The sequence below is a fragment of the Doryrhamphus excisus genome, linkage group LG1, assembly GCF_037039965.1.
Source record: "Doryrhamphus excisus strain RoL-2023G ecotype Guam linkage group LG1, RoL_Dexc_Guam_v1.1, whole genome shotgun sequence".
In the NCBI taxonomy this organism is placed as follows: Eukaryota; Metazoa; Chordata; class Actinopteri; order Syngnathiformes; family Syngnathidae; genus Doryrhamphus; species Doryrhamphus excisus.
This window is the reverse complement of record NC_136357.1, coordinates 16,257,217-16,280,901: the sequence shown is the minus strand read 5'-3', so window position 1 is coordinate 16,280,901 and position 23,685 is coordinate 16,257,217. Positions and strand designations below refer to the sequence as shown.

The following is a 23,685-nucleotide window of genomic DNA, read 5'->3' as shown; positions in this document are numbered from 1 at the left end:
GAGTGTTATCGAACAGAACTGTATATTTATCATAATGTATTGTAGCTTCTCTCCGAGCCAGCAGGTGGCGTCGTGATATGTATTTGTTGAGCACTTCCTGTTAAGAAAAGGCGAGGAAGCCAGAGAGCCAATGAGGTTAAACCTTTGTGAAGTGTCCGGGTATGCTCCTTCTGTCCACGTGCTGCAACCGGCCAAGGTAAAACGACGTAACTAATCTTGTTTATTCTGTCTTCTTCATTTATATATGTTTGGTATTTTTGTAATAAATCAAGTGTCGATTCCACATCCGTCTTTAGTCATCTTTTGATTAATAGGAACGGTATCTACCTTTCTGATGTACTCTACGCGGTCTTTGCTATTGCTGAAAAACCGGACATTTTCCCGATTGTTTCCTAAATTATACGTTATGACAACGTCTCTGGTTCAGAGAGTATATTCCTCATGTCATTATGTGTAACTAATCTATTATACTGAGTGTGGATTGTGTTTAGAAACGGGTAATTCCAGTGACAGTCAAAAGTGTGGGAGGCCCTTTTGGACCCGACTTTGAAGCCAAAATGCGATTACGATTGGTGTAACGTTCATGGAAAAATGGACGGTACATTACTAAGATATAAGAGAAATTCTATAAAGACCCAGCTCGCTTAGCCAGACAACAATTTCAATATAAATATTAATTTGGAAAAAACCCCTAAGAAATAATTGCCTGTGTAAATATTAGTAATACATGTCAATTATGAAGACAAAATAATATTAAATGTACTCTTTTATATGAATATACATTTAAAAATATGATATATATATATATTTAAAGTGGATGAGTGTCATGCACCTCCAAATGAATAAAAATGTTCCAAACAACTCTCAATATGATGCCGTATTGAATGACCGTGTCGAGCATTATTTTTATTAAGGCTTCTAGTTTATGAAATTAAGGCAATTTCTTTGATGCATTCACTGTTCTTCCCCACAGCAATGAGAGAGAGAATACTTTCTACAGCGGAGGATGGCGGGCGTATGGAAAAAACAGGCTAAGACATCCTCTTGGGGTCTTCTGAACAATCGCAGATATTTGTGCAAAAAGACAATGATGTTTCGCGCCATGGAGAGTGCAAGAGCATGTAAGAAACGGCAGCGGAAGCAGAGAAATGACGACTTGAAGAGGAAAAGGATAGATACCCATAATGAGCCACCGGATGTCAACGAGCCGACCGTAGGGGCCAACATTCAGAAGTTTCCACAGGAGGTGTCGTCACAAAGGGACACGTGGGATGTGGACAGCGGCTTTTCTGAGGCGAGCTCGCTGAACATCGGCAGAAGCTCGCCGAGCCCGCCCGCCGTGGTTGCGTTGGACTGCGAGATGGTGGGCACGGGACCTGGCGGGCGCTGCAACGCGCTGGCCCGCTGCAGCATCGTGGATTACCATGGCGACGTCCTCTATGATAAGTATGTGAAGCCGTGTCACCCCGTCACCGACTACAAGACGCGCTGGAGCGGCATCCGGCCACACCACCTCCGACACGCTATGCCCTTTGCTCAGGCCACAGAGGAGGTGAGGCCGACCGCCATCTTGTTAGACTAAACATCTCGGAACCTTCCCTGATCTCTGCTTCTGTTCTCCAGATCCTTCGCATTCTTGAGGACAAAGTGGTGGTAGGACACTCCGTCTACAACGACTTTGACGTGTTGGACATGGACCATCCAGCTCACATGGTCAGGGACACGGTGACCTCACATCACCTCACCTGTTTAGCCGGCTTTCCTCGCCAACGCCGCGTCTCCCTAAAGATCTTGGCCAGAAAGCTCCTCAACAGACGCATTCAGGTGAGCAAGGTTGGGTATTGTTCACATCAGGGGTCTCAAACTCAATTTACTTGGGGGCCACTGGAGCTAGGGTCTGGGTGAGACTGGGCCGCATCAGGTTTTCCCCCAAAAAACGCATTTATTAAAAACAGAAAAATGAATAAACTTTGCTTTGGTTCCAATTTTCTACAAGAAAAGCTCTGATAAAGCATTCCACTGTTCTCAAATATTACTTTTTATTTTTCTACACAAAATAAGATGAAAAATAAATAAAGAAAATCAATCAGTAATAAATAAATATAAAATAATTATAAAACGGCAAATAATAAAAACTTAACAAACCACATATAGTTGGTGGGTAGACAAATTATTTTTTTCAGATTAAAATAAACAAAGCATTATTAGAGCCCTGTAGACATGACAAAACACGACTATAGTCACATTTATACTCTTTTTATTTACAACATATTGCACAACTGCAGGGTCTTGAGACACATGCTAACTCGCAAACTAGAGAGCTAGCGACCTAAATGGTAGCCTTCAAGTTATTTCCTTTAAACTTAAAAAGCCAAAAACTTACCACTTCCACACGGATAGGGAGGATAACTATTAACAGTTATTTAACCTTTAACATGAACATTAATCAAACGTAATAATTTTTTCTGGGTACATGATACCATACAGCATCCATATCAAACTTGCGCGGGCCGCACTAACATTAAACTTTCATATCAAGGCGGGGGCCTCAAACTAGTGTCCTGCGGGCCACATTTGGCCACAGTTTCCACAGTGGATCGTTTTGATCCGCATGCTGATTTTTGGCTTGAGCCCTTTTTATATTCCGGATGCCCTTCCTTACAAATATCGATGATGCTTACTAGTGGATATTCGAACCTGAGGTGTCCGCGCCAAAGTCCAGAACGCTCGCCACTACAATTTTTTGCCCCCCTCCCTGCTTGACGTACTTCACTAAATAATGCATGCAATGGTGAATCAAACACTGTCATAATATTGAAAGGTTTTATTGTAATAACACAACACTATTCTTCCAACGGTTTTTTTCACGTGATTATGCATTTTTACTATACATATATGAATGGTTATGTCCGGTCTTCAAAATACAGCGGATCAGCAGCCAATATCGATCCTTAGAGGGACCTATGATGCTTTTTCCATATAGATGTTGTATTCCCGTGTTAAACGAGTGTCTTGCATGCTTGTATGCAAATTACAAGCTCAAGTCGAGAGTTGCTGATAGCCTTTTTAACCACAATTGTCACTCCAAAATTGGGAAAAAGATGAAAGAAACAAACAAAAAACAGACTGTAGTCCTGCAAAAAACCTGTAATGACCACATTTCCACTACTAATGTGTGCCAAGATTATGGAAACTTGGTAAACACAGTGCCCTCACATCCTGCTTCTGACAAAGTGTGTCCGACAATGAGTGCTCCTGCTCCAGCACGCGAGGTGGAGGCAGCACCATCACATCCTGGTTGTACTGAGCTCCACTGTCTACATTACCGCTCTTTTCAAGGAGCTCTCCAGAGGTTTCATTCATTTATGATCAACTCCAGCGGTAGTTTCCCCTCACTGTATCATGGTATGGGACCGCTGGGACTAGGGGACCTGTTGCCAATATGACTTTGTTTACTTAAAGGATTTTTCATGTCATATTTTTAAGTTAAAATGTGTTACATTCAGGATTATCATCCGTTTTTGAAAAGAACTAAGTGGTGACAGCACCACCTTTTGCTTCAACACGTATTTGCCAGCCTGCTAGATTTACAAACGATTTGACCATAAAATGGTCGGCATTATGGCGTCCAGGTGGGGAACAGCGGCCACTGCTCGGTGGAGGATGCCCGGGCCACCTTGGACCTTTACAAGCTAGTGGAGGACCAATGGGAGGGGGAGCTGCAGAGCATGCTGAGGGTGGACCACGACCACGACCAGCCCATCAAGGCCGCCTCCACAGAGGATTTCATGCAGGACCAGTACTGGCCTGACCACCTGATATCTGACTCCCAGGAAGCAGAGCATGTTGGAGATGCTGACTGACTTTTGATGCTTGAAGGAAAACAACTTACTACCTGACTTGGACGTGTTTAAGTTACCTTTGGACCTCATTAGGACGAGACAACGGGAAGTTGGCGTGTTTGTCCACACAACTGATATTGTCTTCTTGTTTGCTGTGCTGCTCATCTAAATTGCCTCCAATAAAAAAAGACAGCAAAATGTGTATTTTGTTGTATACACGCTAAAATAGAAGAGATGGTGTAACTGTGAAAGTTATTTCTAAGTCCTGGTGAGAATTGGGTGTACCGACTGTTATATGTCCAGTGAGAGTATAGTACACGTGTGGGCAAACTTTTTGACTCGTAGGCCACACTGAGTTAAAAATTGGCAGTGGGGCAGTCTATATAAATGATATACTTTATCACGGTGCAACAAAGCAAACAACACATCACATAAATTAGTTCTAAACAAATACGCGCCAAACATGACATAAAACTGTTTTATCCAAATGCCTGCAAGGCATGCTGGGTAATCCAGCGGCAACCATATGAACTGAAGTCGAACATTGGGTATGAAGACTTAACCTTTTGTTACCTTCCATTACTTCTCTGATGACCGAAAATATTTTGCAATCAACCAAAAATGCGACACAAATGTTGAAAAACTACCCAGCATGCCTTGCGGTGGGAATATGGGTATTGCACATTGATATTTATTTGTATGGCCACATGATGCAGTAGGTAGGTTTAATAAAAGAAATGTGGAAATGCCCGTTGGGCCGGATTAAGATGCTTGATAGACAGGATGTGGCCTGCTTGCCGCTGTTTGCCTACCCCCTGTATAGTAAATTCAGTATACATTCATGTCAAATGGAGGTTTTATCATCGACCATGGTTTAAGGAGGGGAGGGTCTTGGACCACCCTTTGACCCTTGAGCCAGAGTACAGAGGCGACATTGTTTCTTGGATCCGCATAAATGAACCGCATAACTCTTTCTTTCTTGAGCAGATTTATCAGATTACTGCTGCGCTGCCTGCCTGCGTGCTCGCCATCCGTCAGGAGGAAAACGTGCATGGTACCGTGAGGGGGCGGGGCGGGGCGGCAGTAGAAGGTAGATGCTAAGCTAAAATACCGACTAGCTTTTCTCTAGCAGTGAAAGAGTTGAGGAAATGTCTCATCTATGTTCATCTTACGCTTCAGCTAGCTGAGGTTGAAGGTCAAATTGCGCATTAGTAGATCATTATTTCAAAAAGCTAACAGATATAAAAATTTGATTTGGATGCTGTGGTCACCAAACTCCTCTCACACCCGGGTTTTTGCCTCGACCACCGCCGAAACCGCTTGGCCTGACTGGTACCCGTCAGCTGCATGAAGAGTCCTACAAGACATCCATGCTTGATAGGACTCCTTCTTCAGCTTCTGGACACCAGAGTTCAGGGGACCCTAGGGACCCTATGTTCAAACATGGTGTTAGATATGGACAAACTGTGGTTCACAAAAAAGTCCAATAACATCACACCGCACGGGTTCGGATCGAGGAGGTCGTTCCTCCCAATCATGCCCTTCCAGGTCACACTGCCATTGCCTACATGAGCGTTGAAGTCTCCCAGTAGAACGACAGAGTCACCATATATTGACACTTACTATGGTACCCATTATGTCATTGTATATATCCCTATATTGACAGTTACTATGGTACCCATTGTGTCATTGTATATATCACTATATTGACAGTTACTATGGTACCCATTATGTCATTGTATGGTCACCTCGTACTCATTCATTCATTCATTTTCTACCGCTTTTTCCTCACAAGGGTCGCGGGGGTGCTGGAGCCTATCCCAGCTGTCTTCGGGCGAGAGGCGGGGTACACCCTGGACTGGTCGCCAGCCAATCACAGGGCAGTCACCTTGTACTTCGGTACATTATTAAAAAAAACAAAAACAAAAAAAACCTTAAACTGTGTTATGGAAAGCAGGAAGTGAACAAATGTAACAGTTACTGATTGTAAAAGTACCATATAGAGGGGTAGGATTTAATAAGCTGTGTTTCTTCCTACTCCTTTTGGACATGTGGAACTGGGAACTGATTATGGGGTGCATTCAATTGTAATCTGATGCGTGTTCAAATGAAATAAAACCATTACCATTTAGTTTTTTAAGGCACTGAAACGTGCATGGTCACTATGAGCCCTGAGCACGTGTGCACGTCGAGCATCACAATGATAAGTCTTTGAGAAATGCCATCAAATCCCAAACACGCCAAAGCAGCTCTTACCTAAGGGTACCCCCTCAGCCACCTACATCATTACATCACACCTTCTGCTTTAGCCCCACCTCCTCCATCACAGTCTCACATGTAGACAGAAAGCAGGGGAAAAAAAATGCAATAATCTCTTGTGACGACATTAATCCCTAGGCTACAAAAGCTTGGCGTCGCTGTTTCTGCACACGGACGCCCGACACTTTCTCCCCAGCGACTTCCCGCCTCACACAGGTAGGCCTCCTCGGATGAGGAGCTACAAGGGCTCCTTAATGAGACACATTTAAAAATACATTTGTGAATGTAATACATAGTGTAGGGCCGCACGGTGGTGAGTGGGTACCAGGTTGGTCACACAGTCAGGTGGGTTCGAATATCCGCTTGGGCATCTCTATGTGGAGTTTGCATCCTTGTGCGTCAGTTTTCTCCACATTCCAAAAACATGCTAGGTTAATTGGTGACTCAAAATTGTCCATAGGTATGAATGTGAGTGTGAATGGTTGTTTGTCTATATGTGCCCTGTGATTGGCTGGCCACCAGTCCAGGGTGTACCCCGTCTCTCGTATGAAGTCAGCTGGGGTAGGCTCCAGCATATCCCCGCGATCTAGTGAGGATAAGCGGTAAAAAAACAGATGGATGGATATGTACTGTATATATGATTTGGTTGTAATTTTTTTCAAATCTGCTTAATCATTTGTACTTGGTGTGTTTTTATATATATTTTTATATATTTAGGTTTTTATTTATTTTTATAAATAATTAGTAATTACTAAAACCAGTTTCAACAATTGTTTTGATTTTAAAAATTAAAATCTGATTTTTTAAAACTACAAATCTAATTTGCTTTATAATCAAATTATTTTTTTAATATACAATTTAATGCACGCAATATTTAGAATTTGGTTGTTTAACAATGTTGTGTAATATATTAAAAAAAATCCATGTACAGTATATAGTTTTAAAACATTGCTAAAGCTATGCTTTACATTTTTACAGCATTTGGTCAGTTTTGAAGAGATAATGAAGTTACCAAAAATGGTTCCTTATTGATAAAGTGCTCCTGCGTTAGACTGGATTGGGTATGAATTCAGTTTTGAGAATATTCAGGTTATCTGTTGTTGTTTAGGGGGTTAATCTGGTTTACATCACGCTGTTTATGAAAGGGTTGAGCTTAAATCTCCTGATAAATGATGCAGGAGCAATCCAGAGCTAAATTTAGCGTCACCATGGAGGCACCCCGGTCACGGCAGGATGAGGTGGGATTATAACATCGTGCCCAATTTTTGGTATCAAACATCAGGACACTTTTGCTTTGTCTTACAGATTGTACTGGTCCCAGCGTGAAGAGCACCAGACATGGCTGTCGTTGTAAGTGTTGCCATCTCCCACCACAAAGCGTCATTGTTTGGACGCGCCCTTTGGAGTCCTCGCTGTGCATTTGTTGTGGGCTTTACTGGACTCATGTGAGGCAGATTACTGCAATACTGAGGCCTTATTGATTCATGCGGATTAGGCTTCTTTTTTAAAGCAAGAAACACAATCAAGTCTTGTGAGAGACTTATAGTATATGGACACACCAGGGCTTTTGTGTAGTTCAGCCCCCTTAAAGTAGTGTACTTGCAGCACTGGTATTTATGTTCATTATTAGCATCGTCTCATTACAAAATAGATCTCCATCGTCAAACAAAACCATTGTCATGGACAATGTCAACTCGCTAAGCATCTGTACAATTTGGCTTTTTGTGTATTTTTTTTTTTTTTACCAATAATAGCTCCATCCATTTTCCTCCGCTTATCCGGGTCCGGGTCGCAGCAGTCTCAGTAGGGTAAGCCCAGACTTCCCGGTCCCCGGCCACCTCCTCCAGCTCCACCGGGAGGACACCAAGGCGTTCCCAGGCCAGCTGTGAGACATAATCCCTCCAGTGTGTCCGAGGTCTGCCCCCGGGGCCTTTTCCCGGCTGGGCATGCCCGGAACACCTAACCAGGGAGGCGTCCGTGAGGCATCCGGACTAGATGCCCGGAGCCACCTCAACTGACTCCTCTCGATGTGAAGGAGAAGCGGCTCTACTCTGAGCCCCTCCCGAATGGCTGAGCTCCTCACCCTACCAATAATAGCTAAGATGACCAATGCGATGATAACCATAGAGGACAATTTAATATACTTTCTTAAGTAAACATCAGAGTACCGAATGCACTTAATTTTAAAACAAGGACAAATGTGATGATAACCATAGAACCAGAAATGAATGAAGAAGAAAGGTGCAGTAATCACATCAAACTCTCCATCCCCAAAGTTCGTACCGTCATTGAATGCAGCAATTTCCGGTGCTGATTAGGCCTATTGCCATATCCCATTGCTTTAATGTTGTTGTTTGATGCTTTTGTATTACATATTTTCTGTATTGATATTTGTAATTTTATATAACGTTGTTCTTATTTTCAGCACTCTCCTCTCCCATCAAAGTGATTTTGCTCTTTGTTCAGGCTGCATTTGTAAATAAGAATTTGGTCCTGAATTGCTTGCCTGGGTAAATAAAGATAAAATAAAAAATAAATAAATAAAACAATGCTAATATGCTAATCCTCAGAGTGGAACTTACCGCATGGTGTCGGAGGAGGAGCAGGCTCTCCGGGCCAAACTGGAGCACCTCACCGTCAAGGATCATGGTCCCGTGTTTGGACCCTCCCCCAACCTGCCAGATCACACCCGGCAGAAGGTAAAGCCCAGATAGCCACGCCCCAACTGCAACTTCCAAGCAACAATCACAGATTTCAAATGTCTGACCCCTGCAGGCCAAAGACGAGCTGAACGAGACAGAGGAGAAACGTGTGTCAGCGGTGAAGGAGCTTCGAGGTATTATCAAGGAGAAGGCAGATGCGGGGGATGAGCTGGCCAAGGGGGTGCAGGACACTTTTGGGGAGAAACCCGACAGCATGCTGGTGCGCTTCATCCGGGCCAGGAAGTACGACGTGCCCAGAGCCTTCGAGCTCATGAAGGGTATGTGGTTGTATCGCTTTTATATGACATTTATGATGAGTCATGGGAGGGTTCCAGGTGAGGGGTCCTATGCAGTGATTGTGTTTTGATCTGACAAATCATAAGTAAGTTTGATCAAGTGCAGAATTACTGCTTCTGCTCGGACTGCTGAGACCATGGCAGCTGTTGAAAATTTTTAAAAAGAGTCTCATGTCACATGGAGCTAACAGGTGATGCTAGCAACACAGAGTGTAGGTAGGGTTGCAAGGTTTATAGTGTGTCTTTAGAAACACCTTCAGATTATAGCATCTAAGACAATTTAACATATTTGTTTACGTAAAATCCAAGACAATTTAACATAGAGCAGATGTATCTTCAATGCGTGTTTCTGCAAACATCCATTGCCTTCAGTGAACCCGAGCTTAGGTGTTTTTTGTATTGTTGTGAAAATGATCCTCACAATGCTTCCTTCCAAAGGTTACGTCCGCTTCAGGAAGGAGTACCCCGAGCTCTTTGAGAACCTGACCCCAGAGGCTGTGCGCAGCACCATCGAGGCCGGCTACCCCGGCATCCTGCAGAGTCGAGACAAGTATGGCCGCGTGGTTCTGCTCTTCAACATCGAGAACTGGGACTACGAGGAGATCACCTTTGACGAGGTGTCAGAACGCATATGTGAGTTCCCATGAGAATCTTCTTTCTGACCTTTCTGACCCTTTTTTTTTTTAGATCCTGCGGGCCTACTGTGTCATCCTGGAGAAGCTTCTGGAGAACGAGGAGACTCAGATCAACGGCTTCTGCATCATCGAAAACTTCAAAGGCTTCACCATGCAGCAGGCGTCTGGCATCAAACCCACAGAGCTCAAGAAGATGGTGGACATGCTGCAGGTAGGCCTGAAATTTAAAGAATCATTTGTTTCATATTTAATGAAAACTTGGTATTTTTTTTTAAATGTATGTTTGCATTTTTGTGGGCTCATAAGAACAATTAAACTTGTAATAATTGTCTAAATTATGCGGTTATGGCTATAGCAATAGCTATATATGTACAGTATAAGTAACATTTTCAGCTAAAAATAAAATTTGACTTAAATATATTAAAAATGTAGAGGAAAAATTTGCTTTTGCAACAATTTTAAATGATGTAAAATGAAATAAAATTACACAGAATTTTTTTTACATGAAAAGAAAATATTATGTATTAGTTTTCACAAAAATAAACTGTCAACAAAATGTGAAAATAATCTAAAAATATTCTGAATTTAAGTAGTAAATTAAAAAATAATTACATCAATTAAAATTATTATTAAAATTACTATACATTATTATTAAAAGTAATTACTATTAAAAGTTATTATTTTGTGACTAATAAACCTAAAATTTCTATTAAAATATGTTGATTATAGTTTGCGGTGGTTTTTTTTTTGTACAAGCACAATAATGAAAATATTTGTTCCCCTGACCTTTTGTCCCACCAGGACTCGTTCCCGGCTCGTTTCAAAGCAGTGCACTTCATCCACCAGCCGTGGTACTTCACCACCACTTACAATGTGGTCAAACCCCTCATGAAGAGCAAGCTGCTGGAGAGGGTAAAGTCACCTGATCAGGTCCACCATCAGGGTCCCCACACTAACCGGCCCCGTCCTCTCCATTGCAGGTCTTCGTGCATGGGGACGAGTTGGAAAACTATTACAAGGAGTTTGACGCTGACATCCTTCCCGCAGAGTTTGATGGGAAGGCCTCCAAATACGACGGCAAAGCCACGGCTGCCAAGTTGTTTGACTAAAAGCTGTTTTTGAATCACATTTACACTGCTGAGACTTGTATGAGCAAGGGTCACCTTTTCTTCCTGTTCCTTTTGGGGTCCAATTAAAGCCTAAACAGCCTTTTAACTAATTGCACTAATGCTGCATTGACGCCACTTTTTCTGTTTTTTTTTTCTTCCAATACCTCCCATGAATGGAATGTAAAACTACCAATAGGTGGGGATCTATTTCCTGATATCAATTGATTGGTTACCACCACCAGTGGTACTCGGTACTCGGACTAGATATGCCAATGCCATTGCCATTGTCAATCATTTTTAATCATGAGCTATTTCTTCAAACTTGGTCTTGGGCTTTTTCTGGACCCCTATAGGGAGCCCACACCCTCTGAACAGATTATTATACATATTGTTTTCAATAAGTGCCTGTTTGTCTCTTATTGTCTATTTACTACAATACTATCACTAACAATGTTGCCCATTGCGTTACCTGCTGTACCAGTTGATGTACAATAAACTGTATATATAAAGTAAACATGTACAGCACAGTCTTTACGTCATTGGGCTGGGCGGCCACGCCCACCTACTCAAATCCTTAGCAGACCCGGGAAACGCAGATTGACCAATCATATAGTAGTACATACCAGGTCAGATTGGCCAATCACAAAGCAGTACATTACATGTTCCGCCCGTATTTTCATGGCGGATCTATTCAATTCAACGAATATTAGAGACCTGAAAACGAATATTTTTGCAATTTAAAAAGATTATTATGGTCAAATTGTAGCCTGTAAGACTGACCTTTGGTTGGAGGGAACTTTTCCAAAATGCGGAGGAGTACAAAACGAACTCTTCAGAGATCAAACTTTGTCGGCTCCATGGTAAGTCATGGGTTTATTAGATGTTAAATAATGACATATCGTTGTTATTAAGCAGGAGGACTTCACAGCTAACGAGCTTTCTAACGCTTGATTTTTGATTTTGGGCTATTCCTGTTTCCCTTTTAGTAAAAAAAACTTTTGCTATGCGTGCTTCTGCCTGAAATTGGAAGTATTGGAAATTGGAAGCGCCACGTTTGTGCAGTAGGCCGTAGCAATAATAACTAAGGGGGCGTGTCTTACCTAAACGTCAATCATCCTCTGCCTCTCCTTTGCACCCCTATTCTCAAAGTGTGATGACCAAAATCTATCCTGAATGATGAAACAATGTCTGTAGTTTCAATGCATTTATGTTTGTTTTACGTGTACAGCGTTTATCCACTGTCTAAACTTCATTTAAAGACAGCCTTTCAATAAATTAAAATAAAAAACTCCAAATAATTTGTGAGATACACTTCTCTAGGAAGCAACAATATTAAAATGCAAGAGATTAATCTATCCCATAGTTTATTCTGAAGATCATAAACAACAATTATTTAGGGCTTGAAAACAGTTGTCACAACAGCATAAAGTGCATATTAATCGCGTCCCATTTCCTGTAATCAAAATTCATCAATCGCAATAAATTATATAAAGGCCACTTGACATTGTTATTTCATCCTTTAGCACACAGCGCCAGACCCCCACTCGGCAAGCATCAAAAGAGCCAATTCTGCCTGTGTTTTGTCTTTTCTTTGGCTTTTTAAAAATATACATGTACCAACAAAATGAGCAAACCCAAGAAGGAGTGTTTAAGAAAAAGCAGCATATGCACAGGAAGTAACGTGAAGTGGTTCTACTTTTGTTTTTTTTAAAGCTGGTCTGTCACCACGCTAACTGTACGGCCACTCACACTGAAATAACGCAGACACGGATGACCATGCCTGCGGTTGTTTGGTCGCTAGCGCAGCACATTCGCAATGTGACTTCTGGACGCGTCTCTCAAGGCAGGCGGGCGTCTTCATCTCCCAGTGGCAGACGCCGTCAGCGAACTCCACGATAACCTTGTCCATCCAGGTGAGTGGCTGAGGAAACAGCACGGCCCCCTCGAAGAAGCCCAAGTGGCCGCCATGTTGAGTCAGGGCGAAGATCACGTTGGGCAACTTCTCTAAAGGGGAGAGACACACGATGATGGTTTATAATGTCCTCACATCCTTTTACGTGTTTGTTTAGCTTGAAAAGAGAAGGAAGTAAACCCCAAGCATGGATGAGTCTAGGTGTTATGTTTCATGACACACAAGAGGTCACTCCCCAAATGACAAAAACATTAGGACTTGTTAGCAAAAAGCTGTCTGCCTGGTTTGTGTCAACAATACAACAACCCTAAGGCATCGTTTGTCGGCTATTTTTACAAAAGCAATCATCATTAATGCATTTACTCTAATGCTCAAGAATGACTGTGGCTATTTAAACTGACCTCAAGTGGTCAACTTGTATTTATTTTCACCTCTAAGCGCGGAAACTCAAGAGTGACAAAGGGAACTTGATCGTCAAGCTTCATCTTTAATGCAAAGAAAGGTCTTAGTGAAGTTGGGCAGAGAAATGTTGTACCTCCACCTTAGCCATTCATTCGGACATTTTAGCACCATTTCAATACCCACCGCTGGCTAAAAGCACCACTCTTCTTTTAAATGTACTATATAAATGCACCATAACTAATAAAGAGCATTATGCTATACATAACAACTGAACATAGAGTAACACTAACCATGAGCCCAGGCTGAAGCTATCGTAACCCTTAACCCTAAGCTAACCTTAACCACCAAACCACAACCTAACAACCAAGCCCAATCCTAACCCAAAACAGCTAACTCAAACCTAACTCAATCCTAATCTGAAACCCCAACACTGAAATGCTAACACCTGACCATAACCCCTATCCCAACCCTGACCTGCTAACTTCTAAACATGCCCCTTAGCTTCATTATGCTAACACCTAACCACAACCCGTAGCCTATCCCAGTGGTTCTCAATTGTTTTCTGTCGTTGGCCCCCATATTGCCAAATCCTAACACAACCCAAATTGCCATCACCGAACCATAGCCCCTATTCCAACCCTACGCCCGACTGCTAATTTCTAACCATAACCCAACACAGCGCCAACCGTTGACTGCTAACAAACGACTTGGAAACTTTACAGCTAACTCTACCCCAACTCAATCCCCTTCAACCTGACATTTATGATTAAAACTAAATTGATGCCAACTCTCAACCCAAGCAGTACATTAACGTTTTCAAATAAAACACAATACTGTGTGGTCATTATACCTTAGCTAAAAGAGTAGCCTCAGCAAGTACTCTTGTATAATTTGTTGATGTGGATTGACTGTTCAAGGTGTGTGTAAGTCAGGTCAGGGGTGGGGGTCATGTGATCATCCAGCAGATCACATGACCCTGAAAAATTCAACAGGCCAGTGCGGGCTGGGGCGGGGTTAAGCTGTGGCAGTTTAAGACGCTTTAAAACAACACAATGTGTTGTTGTAGCCAATATTTAATGCCACAAACCTGACAGCGTGCGCGGGATGGCGAGCAGAGAGGGATGCACTAGAGGGTCGTCTATGGAGTTCATCAGGAGGAGAGGAACGGTCACCTGGAAGACGTTACATGATGTTCTTGTAGATGTTGATATAATCTTTAATAGGACACAGTAGTCTCTGCTCACCCTGTGCATGTAGTGGACACAACTCTCCTGCTGGTAGTACTCTTCCAAGGAGCTGTAGCCATGGAACTTTCTGTACACAATGATTACAGCATGTTACAGCACTGATATTCAAACTCCATGAATTCAGTTCACAACTAGTTTTTAGGCAGTAGTCCTTTAGTAATCCTGAGCAGGGGTCCCCAACTACCGGGCTGCAGCCTTGTACCGGTCTGTAGGTGGGGCTGAACCGAGCCACGGAAAACAAACACACTTTAAAAAAAAAACCACTAAATACATTAGTAAATTACTACATTGAATTGCATGTAGGCGGCACAGTGGTCGAGTGGTTAGCGTGCAGACCTCACAGCTAGGAGACCAGGGTTCAATTCCACCCTCTGTCATCTCTGTATGTTTGCATGTTCTCCCTGTGCATGCGTGGGTTTTCTCCGGGTACTCCGGTTTCCTCCCACATTCCAAAAACATGCTAGGTTAATTGGTGACTCTAAATTGTCCATAGGTATGAATGTGAGTGTGAATGGTTGTTTGTCTATATGTGCCCTGTGATTGGCTGGCCACCAGTCCAGGGTGTACCCCGCCTCTTGCCCGAAGACAGCTGGGATAGGCTCCAGCACCCCCGCGACCCTCGTGAGGAAAAAGTGGTAGAAAATGAATGAATGAATGAATTGCATGTTAATGCGTATCATTTTTGGAAATATGGGCCATTGTTTTATTAACCGTTGACTGGTGTTTTTGCGGCAGGTTCTTAAAAACAGCAGAGCACTCCTGTCAAACACAGAATCTTGACTAGCATTTGTGTAGTCGTTTTTTAAAAACAGCAAAGTATTCATCTCATATGGAGAATTTTTGACTAGCGTTAAAGTAAAAGCTTGTGGCGTATTATTTTATTGGAAAAATATTTCCAAAATTTATATGAAAGAACTGTTTTTTGTTGGGAACCCTTGTTATATTGGATGTTTGACAAGCATTTTTGCAGTACATCCTTAAAAAAACAGCAGCGTGGTTCTGTCATATAGAGGATCTTCGGCTCATGTTTTTGCAGTAGGTCCTTGGTGAGATGTTACCTCATGATGCTGTCGTCAATCTGCATGAGAGACGTGGCCGCGTACAATCTGCTCATGTCAGCGTCGCTAATGTTGCAGGAGTTCATGCTGAGCAAGCTGTTCCTGTTGATAACCGGGACAAAACAAAGGTGTTGCGTTTGGTACAGACGTGCTAGACCAGGGGTGGGCAAACTTTTTGACTCGCGGGCCGCATTGATATGACAAAATTTACGGGGGGGGGGGGGGGGGGGGGGGGGGGCAGACTATATATTTTACACGTAACAGTCCACCTGGTATTATTGTATCTGTAAAATTGTCATGCAATCTGCTATTATTATTTATTATTTTATATTTATAGTTAAATATTTTAAAAATAATAAAATATAATAATTACAATAAAATTAAAATAATAAATTATATTATTATTATGTAAAATATGCAAATATAACAATAATATATATAATTAATATAATAATTAGCATTAATGTAATAATTAGCATTAATATAATAATTATAATAATCATAATAGTTCTAATAATAATTATAATAATCTAATAATTTAATAATAATCTAATAATAACAATAATAATAATTATTGTTATTATTATGTGCTTGTGTCCCTTTTTTCAGGAGCACTTTGTAAACAACAGACCATGTCAAAAAACGAAATTGATAAAACCATCAAAAGGTTGGCTCAGGCCATGATGCCAGGTTGTATGTTGAGTTTAAATGAAATACTTTGGAAAGATTGGGCGGGCCGTATTCAAACACTTGGCGGGCCGGATGTGGCCCCCGGGCCGTAGTTTGCCCACGCCTGTGCTAGACAGTCACGACCTTACTGCTGTTAGTGCACCTGTGTGACAGGATAAGCTTCTTCATGTTGTCCGCCAGTACAAAGTTGTAGAGTCTTCGCCACTGGTCCCACTGGAGGAAGGTTTCCTGCGCTCTAAACATTCATAAACACATTTGTACCGCCAAGATATTTGTTTGTTTAAACGTAAACATATTCTTTCCACCCACCTGAGGACGTTGTAACCCTGGCAGACGCTGACGCAGCACAACACTCGGTCCTGGTTGGATGGGTTCTCCCCCAGGAATTTACACACAATGTTGCCCCCCAGGCTGAAGCCCACCACCACCAGCAGCGTGTTAGGGAACGCTTGCTTGACGGCATTCACCATGGCCGCAAACTCCCACGTGCAACCTGAACATGGGGATGAAGACATATAAGACACGTAAGCATGCTAATAGGACTAAATAAAACCATAGTACATTGTTAGCCAACTGGCGGCCCGTGGGCCAAATCTGGCACATCAATAACATTACACCTGCCAACAGGTTCCATTCAAAAATAGAAGCCACTAAGATTTTTGTAGCACATTCCAAAAAACATAATATTCTGTTATTATTTTTAAAACATACGTTTTAAAAACAGCAGAGCACTCCAGTCGTATAGACAATCTTTGACTCATTCATTCATTTTCTTCCGCTTATCCTCACGAGGGTCGCGGAGGGTGCTGGAGCCTATCCCAGCTGTCTTGTTTATGCAGAAGATTCCAAAATAGCAGAGTGGTCCTGATATATGAAGGAGCTTTGACTGTCGTTTTTGCAGTAAGTTTGAAAAACAGCACAGGACTCCTGTTATATAGAGGATCTTTGACTCGTGTTTATGCAGAAATTGCCAAAAATAGACGAGGGCTCCTGTCATATAAATGATCATTGTCTAGTGGTTTTCCAGTAGAGCCTTGAAAAGAGTAGAGACCTCCTGTTGTATAGGAGATCTTTGACTGTTTTTGCAAAATAATCCTAAAAACAACACCGTCATATAAAAGATCTTTGACTTTTCTGCATTTTTGCAGTTGATCCCTAAAAACAGCAGAGTGCTCTTGTCATATTGATGAACTTCTCATAGTGTTTCTGCAGCAGGTCCTGTCCAACAGACAATCTTTTACTTGTATTTTTGCACATCCTTAAATCCAGCAGAGTGTTCTAGACACATGATGGATCTTGGGACTAGTATTTTTGCAGTAGGTCCTCAAAAACAGTAGATCGCTCCTGTCATATTGAGGATCTTTGACCCCCAGAACATTGTGGCTGAATGTTATGTTACAATGTCTTCAGTACCGTAGGTGAACACACGCGGGGCCGTGAGCTTCATGTCGGGCAAAGCTCCCAGATGGTTGAGTACGGCACATCTGTAGCCTTGCCGCTGGGAGTGATCCACAAAGGTCCGTATGTAGTTCTTCTCGCTATGGTTGCCAATCCCAGGGCAGATTACCATGGTGATGTCACCTGACACACAAACAGCAGAGTCACACATACCGACTGCGTCTTATGAATGTTGACACAACATTTGCAGTTTAATACCACGCCTCTGACCTCCCGTGCTGTGGTCCCCTAATGCCTCAAACAGGTCAAAGGTCGCAGTGGCCCCGTCCTGCATCGGGAGGAACTTGCGGACGCCGCTTGGCGACGGAGTGCTGACGCGTCCCATCTTGCCGTAGAGGGCCGTCTGGATGTGGCCGCTCTTCCCCCACAGCAGGGGAGGAATGTAACTGCAGAGTCACATGACATAAGCACAGCATGACTAAGCACTTTTAGCCCGTCCGACGCAAGGGAGGGGCCCACAAATAGAACAGCTCATTCAGTTTTAGTGCACCAGCCAGGATTTCACTTTCATTTTGGCATCGCTTCATTCTTAGCAGGATTACAAAACAACCCTTAATTCCACTTTTGGAGAGGATTTTGAAAGGCATGGGCTAATTTTGGTGAAAATCTGGATAAACGTCGGAAATCTTTTTTTTGTACATTTTTGCCCATGAGCCAGATTACGCATGAATGCGGGTGGGTCAAGTCGTTAAAGATAACTCATTCAGTTGTGGTGCAGATCGGGATAAAGGTGCACAAAAACTTTACCATAAAGAAATGACATTTTGGTGCATATGCAGTTTACTAACATTTTGGTTGTTTGGTAATCTATGGTAACGGTTTATTTTATTTGAACATGCATCAGGTTACAATGGAATACATCACATAAATCAATTGACAGTTCCACATGTCCAAAAGGAGTAGGAAGAAGCAAAGCTCATTAAATCCTACCCCCCCCATCTGATTTTTTAAAATATATACAAATAAGTGTAAGGTAATGTAACCATATAGTGATATAATGAGGATTTTTTTACAACCATAATAGATAATAATCATAGATATAACCAGTAAAATGGTCATAAATAAAAACAAAATAAACACAACATGACCCGTTCAAGCAGGTTTAGATATCAGTGGAATGGAGGTTGGAATGTTAGCTCTTTGTGCAAGTAATGCATTCATATTAATAAATTTGTCCAAACTGTTATTGAATAGCTTCTCCATAATTTTAGAGAAGTAATAAAATTGATGTGTGTCTTTAAAAAAAAAGGAACTACTATAGCTGTTTAGTCTGAAATTATAAATTACTGACATACGTCAGCAGTTCTATGGTTTCATTGATTACCCTTTTAATAGTTTCCATGTCGATTCCATTACAATTGATTACCCTTTTAATAGTTTCCATGTCGATTCCATTACAATCAGTCAATGTTTTTGCTGTGCAGTTATTGACAACATCAATAATTTCCTTATTTGTCACATCAGTGAGAAACAAAGAATTAGTATTCATTTTTATTGTTTCATTCCTTTCCTCCCTTGTCCATAAATTTCCTTCTTCCCGTTTTGGACCAATATTTAATAAGTAGTTGCTGAAGTTTTCAACAATCATATTCATATCACCATTATGAAATAATAATAGTAATCAGTCTTGTTACTTTTAACTACTAAACTTTTTATGGACTAACAGGATTACATTTTGGTGCAGATCTGGATAAAGTTGTGCATTTGCTTCCCTTCAGTCTTTTGTCTTATTGTTAATAGAAAGTCCTAAAATTGTACAAATACAGGTAACTGATGATTATACAGAATATCAGTTTTCACCATGGCACATATTGGTTACTCACTCTTTGGTCAGCAAAGGGCAGCACTCGAGCAGGTAGCGCATGAGTGGCGTGTCCTGGTAAGTCACCTCAGGCGGCGAGGGGTGGCTCTTGAGGTTGAGACAGCGTACGATGACGTAGAGGACAGTGGCCACCGCTGCTAGCTTCACGCCATCAAACATGGCCGGCAGCTCCGTGGTCAAGGTGTGGACCTCACCGTCCATCAGCGTGGCCATCGCAGACACCTGATACATAACAGTACAGATTAGAAATGTAACGGGATGCTATAATCGGAGGAAATATTTGAGGTGTACTTTGTTTGAAGTATTGGCACTGGTGTATCTGTCATGTGACCAAAGACTGAGCAGTAAAGAACATAATTTATGCATAAAGTAAGGACATGCTTGGGAAGCTTTCCTGTCAGTGGCCTCCAACGTGACTTTTTAGATGTTTGTCTGCATAACTTGTGGAACAAGTGACTCCTGGTACAAAATGGCTTCAATGTGGCCAAAAACTCATGACCTATGACATCATGGAGAACCCTAGCGTTTTCAGATCATGTTTGGCTGGGTGACTAAAATGCACAGCAACAAGTGGTCAACCGGTGAACCATTAAAAAAGTGTCATGAATATTTAAAAATACCTGATGTGGCCTCCAGTTGTCTTGGTTCTTCAGTTGGCACTTCAGTTACATCAAGAGTCCTCAGGTCTCGGCTTCTTGTCCTCTTTCTTGTCCTTTTCTTCCTCAAACTTGCCAGGAGATACACGTGGCTTCAGCAACACTTGGCTTTTAGCAAAAAAAAGTACAATTTAAAAGGTGGTTTCCGGTCCAGGTCGGTGGAGTTTCGTAACTGTCTGTACCGATTCCGCTCGGTTCCACCCAGACTTGTTTCTTGTGTTTACAGCCCCTGTCGGAGTGACCAGTTCCCGGTGCGTTCACGCCCACACAAAAGCTCAGATTTCAGGGCGTCACCGCGCGCGCTCATCGCTAAAGGGCAAAATATGTACACATTTACGTGACTTACCATCAACACTCCACCCAATGACTCACAGTTCATACAACCCGTAAAAAGTACATTTCTCTTGGCAGGTTTACCACTTTAATTTTAAATTTCCATAATATCCTACTGCATCTCAACGCAACAGTTTCACTTCCTACTTAAGACACCACAGTGAACATGTACTACTTACTTGGCTTTGTAAAAATGAATTAAAGTTCCACTTAGAACGGCAAAGGCACACATTTACACGGATGCCATGATTAGTAAAAAAAAAAGTTATATGATGATATATGAACGTCTAAAAGGAGTTTTGCATTGAATCTGTACTGTACTGTATTGTGTATACTGTATATTTTTCAGTTGGCAGTGATGCATACAGACTTTCTCGGAAGCAATTCAACCACTAGGGGGAGCCACTCCCTAGCGTTAACACATTCATTCATTCATTCATTCATTTTCTACAGCTTATGCTCGCTACATATTGAGAGAGAATGGTTGTTTGTCTTTATGTGCCCTGTGATTGGCTGGCGACCAGTACAGCCTCTCGCCCGAAGACATCTGGGATAGGCTCCAGCATGGGCCATAGAATGTAGATAGATATAGTGAGTATTAGTACTTTGTGTCTATTAATGTACTTTTGTTTGTACTTTTTAATGTATACGTGTATCACCAGTAACCCAGGCTCTCATGTTGGTAAACTCATTCGCTAGCAAAAATATATTTTTTTCAAACATATTTCAGACATATGGACTGTTAACCAGTTGCTATTCTTGTGATACCCGGTCTCTACAAAAGATTTATGGAAGATTCTTACCGATCCAGGAGGCTGCTACTTATGCAAACCAGATATCCAGTTGCATCGTTTTATCATTCACAGCCCAACTAAATAGTTCTTTGTAATGTTCTAAAAAAGGGGACCATGAATGGACCCCTGGCCACACTTTGGACGTCCTCGCTTTATGGAGTTAATAGGTGATGATGGGCAGTTACACTTCCTGTCCGTCACTCCATGTGTTCCACCTGGGAACTCAGTATGGCTCTGTACCGTCCGGAATGTTCTGTTCTGAAAAATCTGAGCATGGATACACGTACTGTACCTTTACACCCCCTCGTACTTGTCTTCTACTTGCCTCTCCTGTCATCATTTTTGATGAACACAAACAATTCTTGTGCTGAGAAACTTTTTGTCCATTTATGGTCCTTCAGGTAGCTGACGTTTACTAAAGATACTATTTCTTAAAATGGCTTATAGTAGTACATTATTATTATCCTCAATCATTTTATTTCACACATTGATATGCTAAATGTTTCTAGTATTGTGCTAGCATGCAGATGTTTTCAGATGAAGTCATTTTTCACCCTGTGACTGTTTTTTAAATATATATGATATAAAAAATGTCTAAAAACAGCCCTGATTCAAGTGGAATGCCGGCTTCTGTTTGTTCCAAAAGATCTAACCAAAACCAAAATGGGATCTATTCCCAAAGGAAATGCAGTTCATCCTTTGCAGGCACCCAAAAATAATTGAAAAATATAGTTTATAGATAATAATTTGGGATGTACAAGCAGAAAATGATGAAAATGAAATAAATTGAACTGATGAATGGATGAGAGTTATTGTTAATCCGGACTTTCTGTACATCCTGGCGAGATCGGATGTGTACTGGCATCCTCAACTCTCTTCGGCCCCATGGTGTGTTATGTAGCAGTCGCACTGACAGAAAATCAGCAAAATATCGAGTGCTTTGAACACTAGTTCGTTACACACAATATAGGTGTGTAACGTTTTGTTTCAATAACGATTTGATTCATGGTTGCCGATACCATTCAAGAACAATGTTGGTTAAAAAAAAAAAAGATTAAAAAAGGGACAATACCGGTTCATTTATAAGAATCAAAATTTTGTAGACCTGTCCCTATCCTCTTAGAGCTTTGTGACACAGTCCTGGTCATGTAGGATTTTCCTTTTTTCTCATCTTAGTTGAGATGCAAGTGTTGTGTGAAATCCCATGGTGCCTTCATAGGTGGTTGGACAGATTTGTCATGTAGCCATGTTTATTTTACTACAAACAGTGAGCATTTCCCTCTTTGCAAAAGCCAACGTGATTCCACACACTGGACCGTGGTTGTGCCGTAATGTATGGAATGTCCAAAACGCCCCAAAATAAGATTATTATACATTATACACACAGTGCGTAGTACACACATAGTATATGCGGAGCATCCTCACACAGTCACACAGAGCCTGACACTGTTTTATAACTTCCTTCTGACCTGAACACACACAGCAATACAATTCCTATACCATATACTGTATGTATCGCCAACCAAAACGTCTCTAGTTCCTTCATCCTGTCCTTCTCATTCTCAGTACCAGCACGCAAGATGCGTTCAGAGACACCCCGAACATAACAAAATGGCTTACTAATGTGTGTGCGTGTGTGTAAATAAACAGGAAGATAAAGAAAAACATTTGATGTTCTTATCACTCACTTTCAAATGCCACTGTGCTATTAGAGGCTGCTATTGGAGCTTCAGTGTGTTCTGGGTCATCCAAGAGGATTCATATGTTTCTCCTAAAGGACAACGTTCAGTCCATGTAGCAAACTTTGGCTCATACTGATCATTTTTTTCTCATTTTCAGTATGCCTTTACTGCTAAGCATTTTCAAGATACAACCTTTTGAAATAGTGACATTCAGATAACACAATAACCCGCATAGAAAACTTTCTAGATCTTCCAGAATCTGCATCTATTCCAATTGTATTTCCTTGGATTTGTGCTTCCCGACATAACTTATTATAACTTATACTAATTTATTCCACCCACGGCCCACCTCTGGGCATACCCACTCTGTTGTGATTGGTCATACTCCCAAACTGCTTACTGACTACTGCGAACAACACTTTCTGATTTAGTGGGTATAGTAGGCGACCCGTAGTGGTGGTGTAGTGGTTAGCGTTCTGGACTTTGGAGCAAACGCCTCTGGGTTCGAATCTCCACTGGTAAGCATCATTGGTATTTGTCATCCGGAATACAAAGTGAAATCTGTATGCGGATCAAAAAAAGGTCAGCTGTGGCGACTCCGTAATCATGGAAACCGTAGTACCCGGAGAAAACCCACGCACACACGGGGAGAACATGCAAATCGGACCCAGGTCTTCCCGATATCCTGAAAGTGTGGTCAACATGCTAACCACTCGACCACAGTGTGGTCGGACATATTTGTATATTTCAGACATAGTTGCAAATGGGGAACAATCATGATAATGATA

General features: G+C 41.7%; 3 protein-coding genes across 4 annotated transcripts; 2 read left to right on the top strand and 1 right to left on the bottom strand.

Annotated features, from left to right (window-relative positions):
• Positions 1–133: 133 nt before the first annotated feature.
• Positions 134–4,052, top strand: LOC131131584 (apoptosis-enhancing nuclease-like). The gene is made up of 4 exons (XM_058076413.2): positions 134–196; positions 974–1,552; positions 1,624–1,824; positions 3,633–4,052. The coding sequence occupies exons 2-4, from the start codon at positions 1,007–1,009 to the stop codon at positions 3,861–3,863; spliced, it is 978 nt and encodes a 325-aa protein (XP_057932396.2). The 5' UTR covers positions 134–196; positions 974–1,006; the 3' UTR covers positions 3,864–4,052.
• A 2,156-nt stretch (positions 4,053–6,208) lies between these two features.
• rlbp1b (retinaldehyde binding protein 1b) lies at positions 6,209–11,357 on the top strand. Its single transcript, XM_058076228.2, has 8 exons — positions 6,209–6,317; positions 7,407–7,451; positions 8,672–8,800; positions 8,877–9,081; positions 9,538–9,716; positions 9,787–9,945; positions 10,536–10,646; positions 10,715–11,357. Exons 2-8 carry the CDS (start codon positions 7,440–7,442, stop codon positions 10,841–10,843), a joined length of 924 nt encoding a protein of 307 aa, XP_057932211.1. The 5' UTR covers positions 6,209–6,317; positions 7,407–7,439; the 3' UTR covers positions 10,844–11,357.
• A 699-nt stretch (positions 11,358–12,056) lies between these two features.
• LOC131131483 (monoacylglycerol lipase ABHD2-like) lies at positions 12,057–20,347 on the bottom strand. Of its 2 annotated transcripts, XM_078791521.1 has the most exons (10): positions 20,053–20,345; positions 19,434–19,654; positions 17,821–17,996; positions 17,566–17,733; positions 16,462–16,645; positions 16,295–16,387; positions 15,463–15,564; positions 14,402–14,471; positions 14,245–14,329; positions 12,059–12,847 (listed from the first exon to the last, which is right to left on the bottom strand). In XM_078791521.1, the coding sequence occupies exons 2-10, from the start codon at positions 19,643–19,645 to the stop codon at positions 12,573–12,575; spliced, it is 1,365 nt and encodes a 454-aa protein (XP_078647647.1). In that variant the 5' UTR covers positions 19,646–19,654; positions 20,053–20,345; the 3' UTR covers positions 12,059–12,572. The 2 variants fall into 2 exon arrangements, with proteins under 2 accessions (XP_078647650.1, XP_078647647.1); XM_078791524.1 differs by lacking the exon at positions 15,463–15,564 and having other exon boundaries at positions 12,057–12,847; positions 20,053–20,347.
• Positions 20,348–23,685: the final 3,338 nt, after the last annotated feature.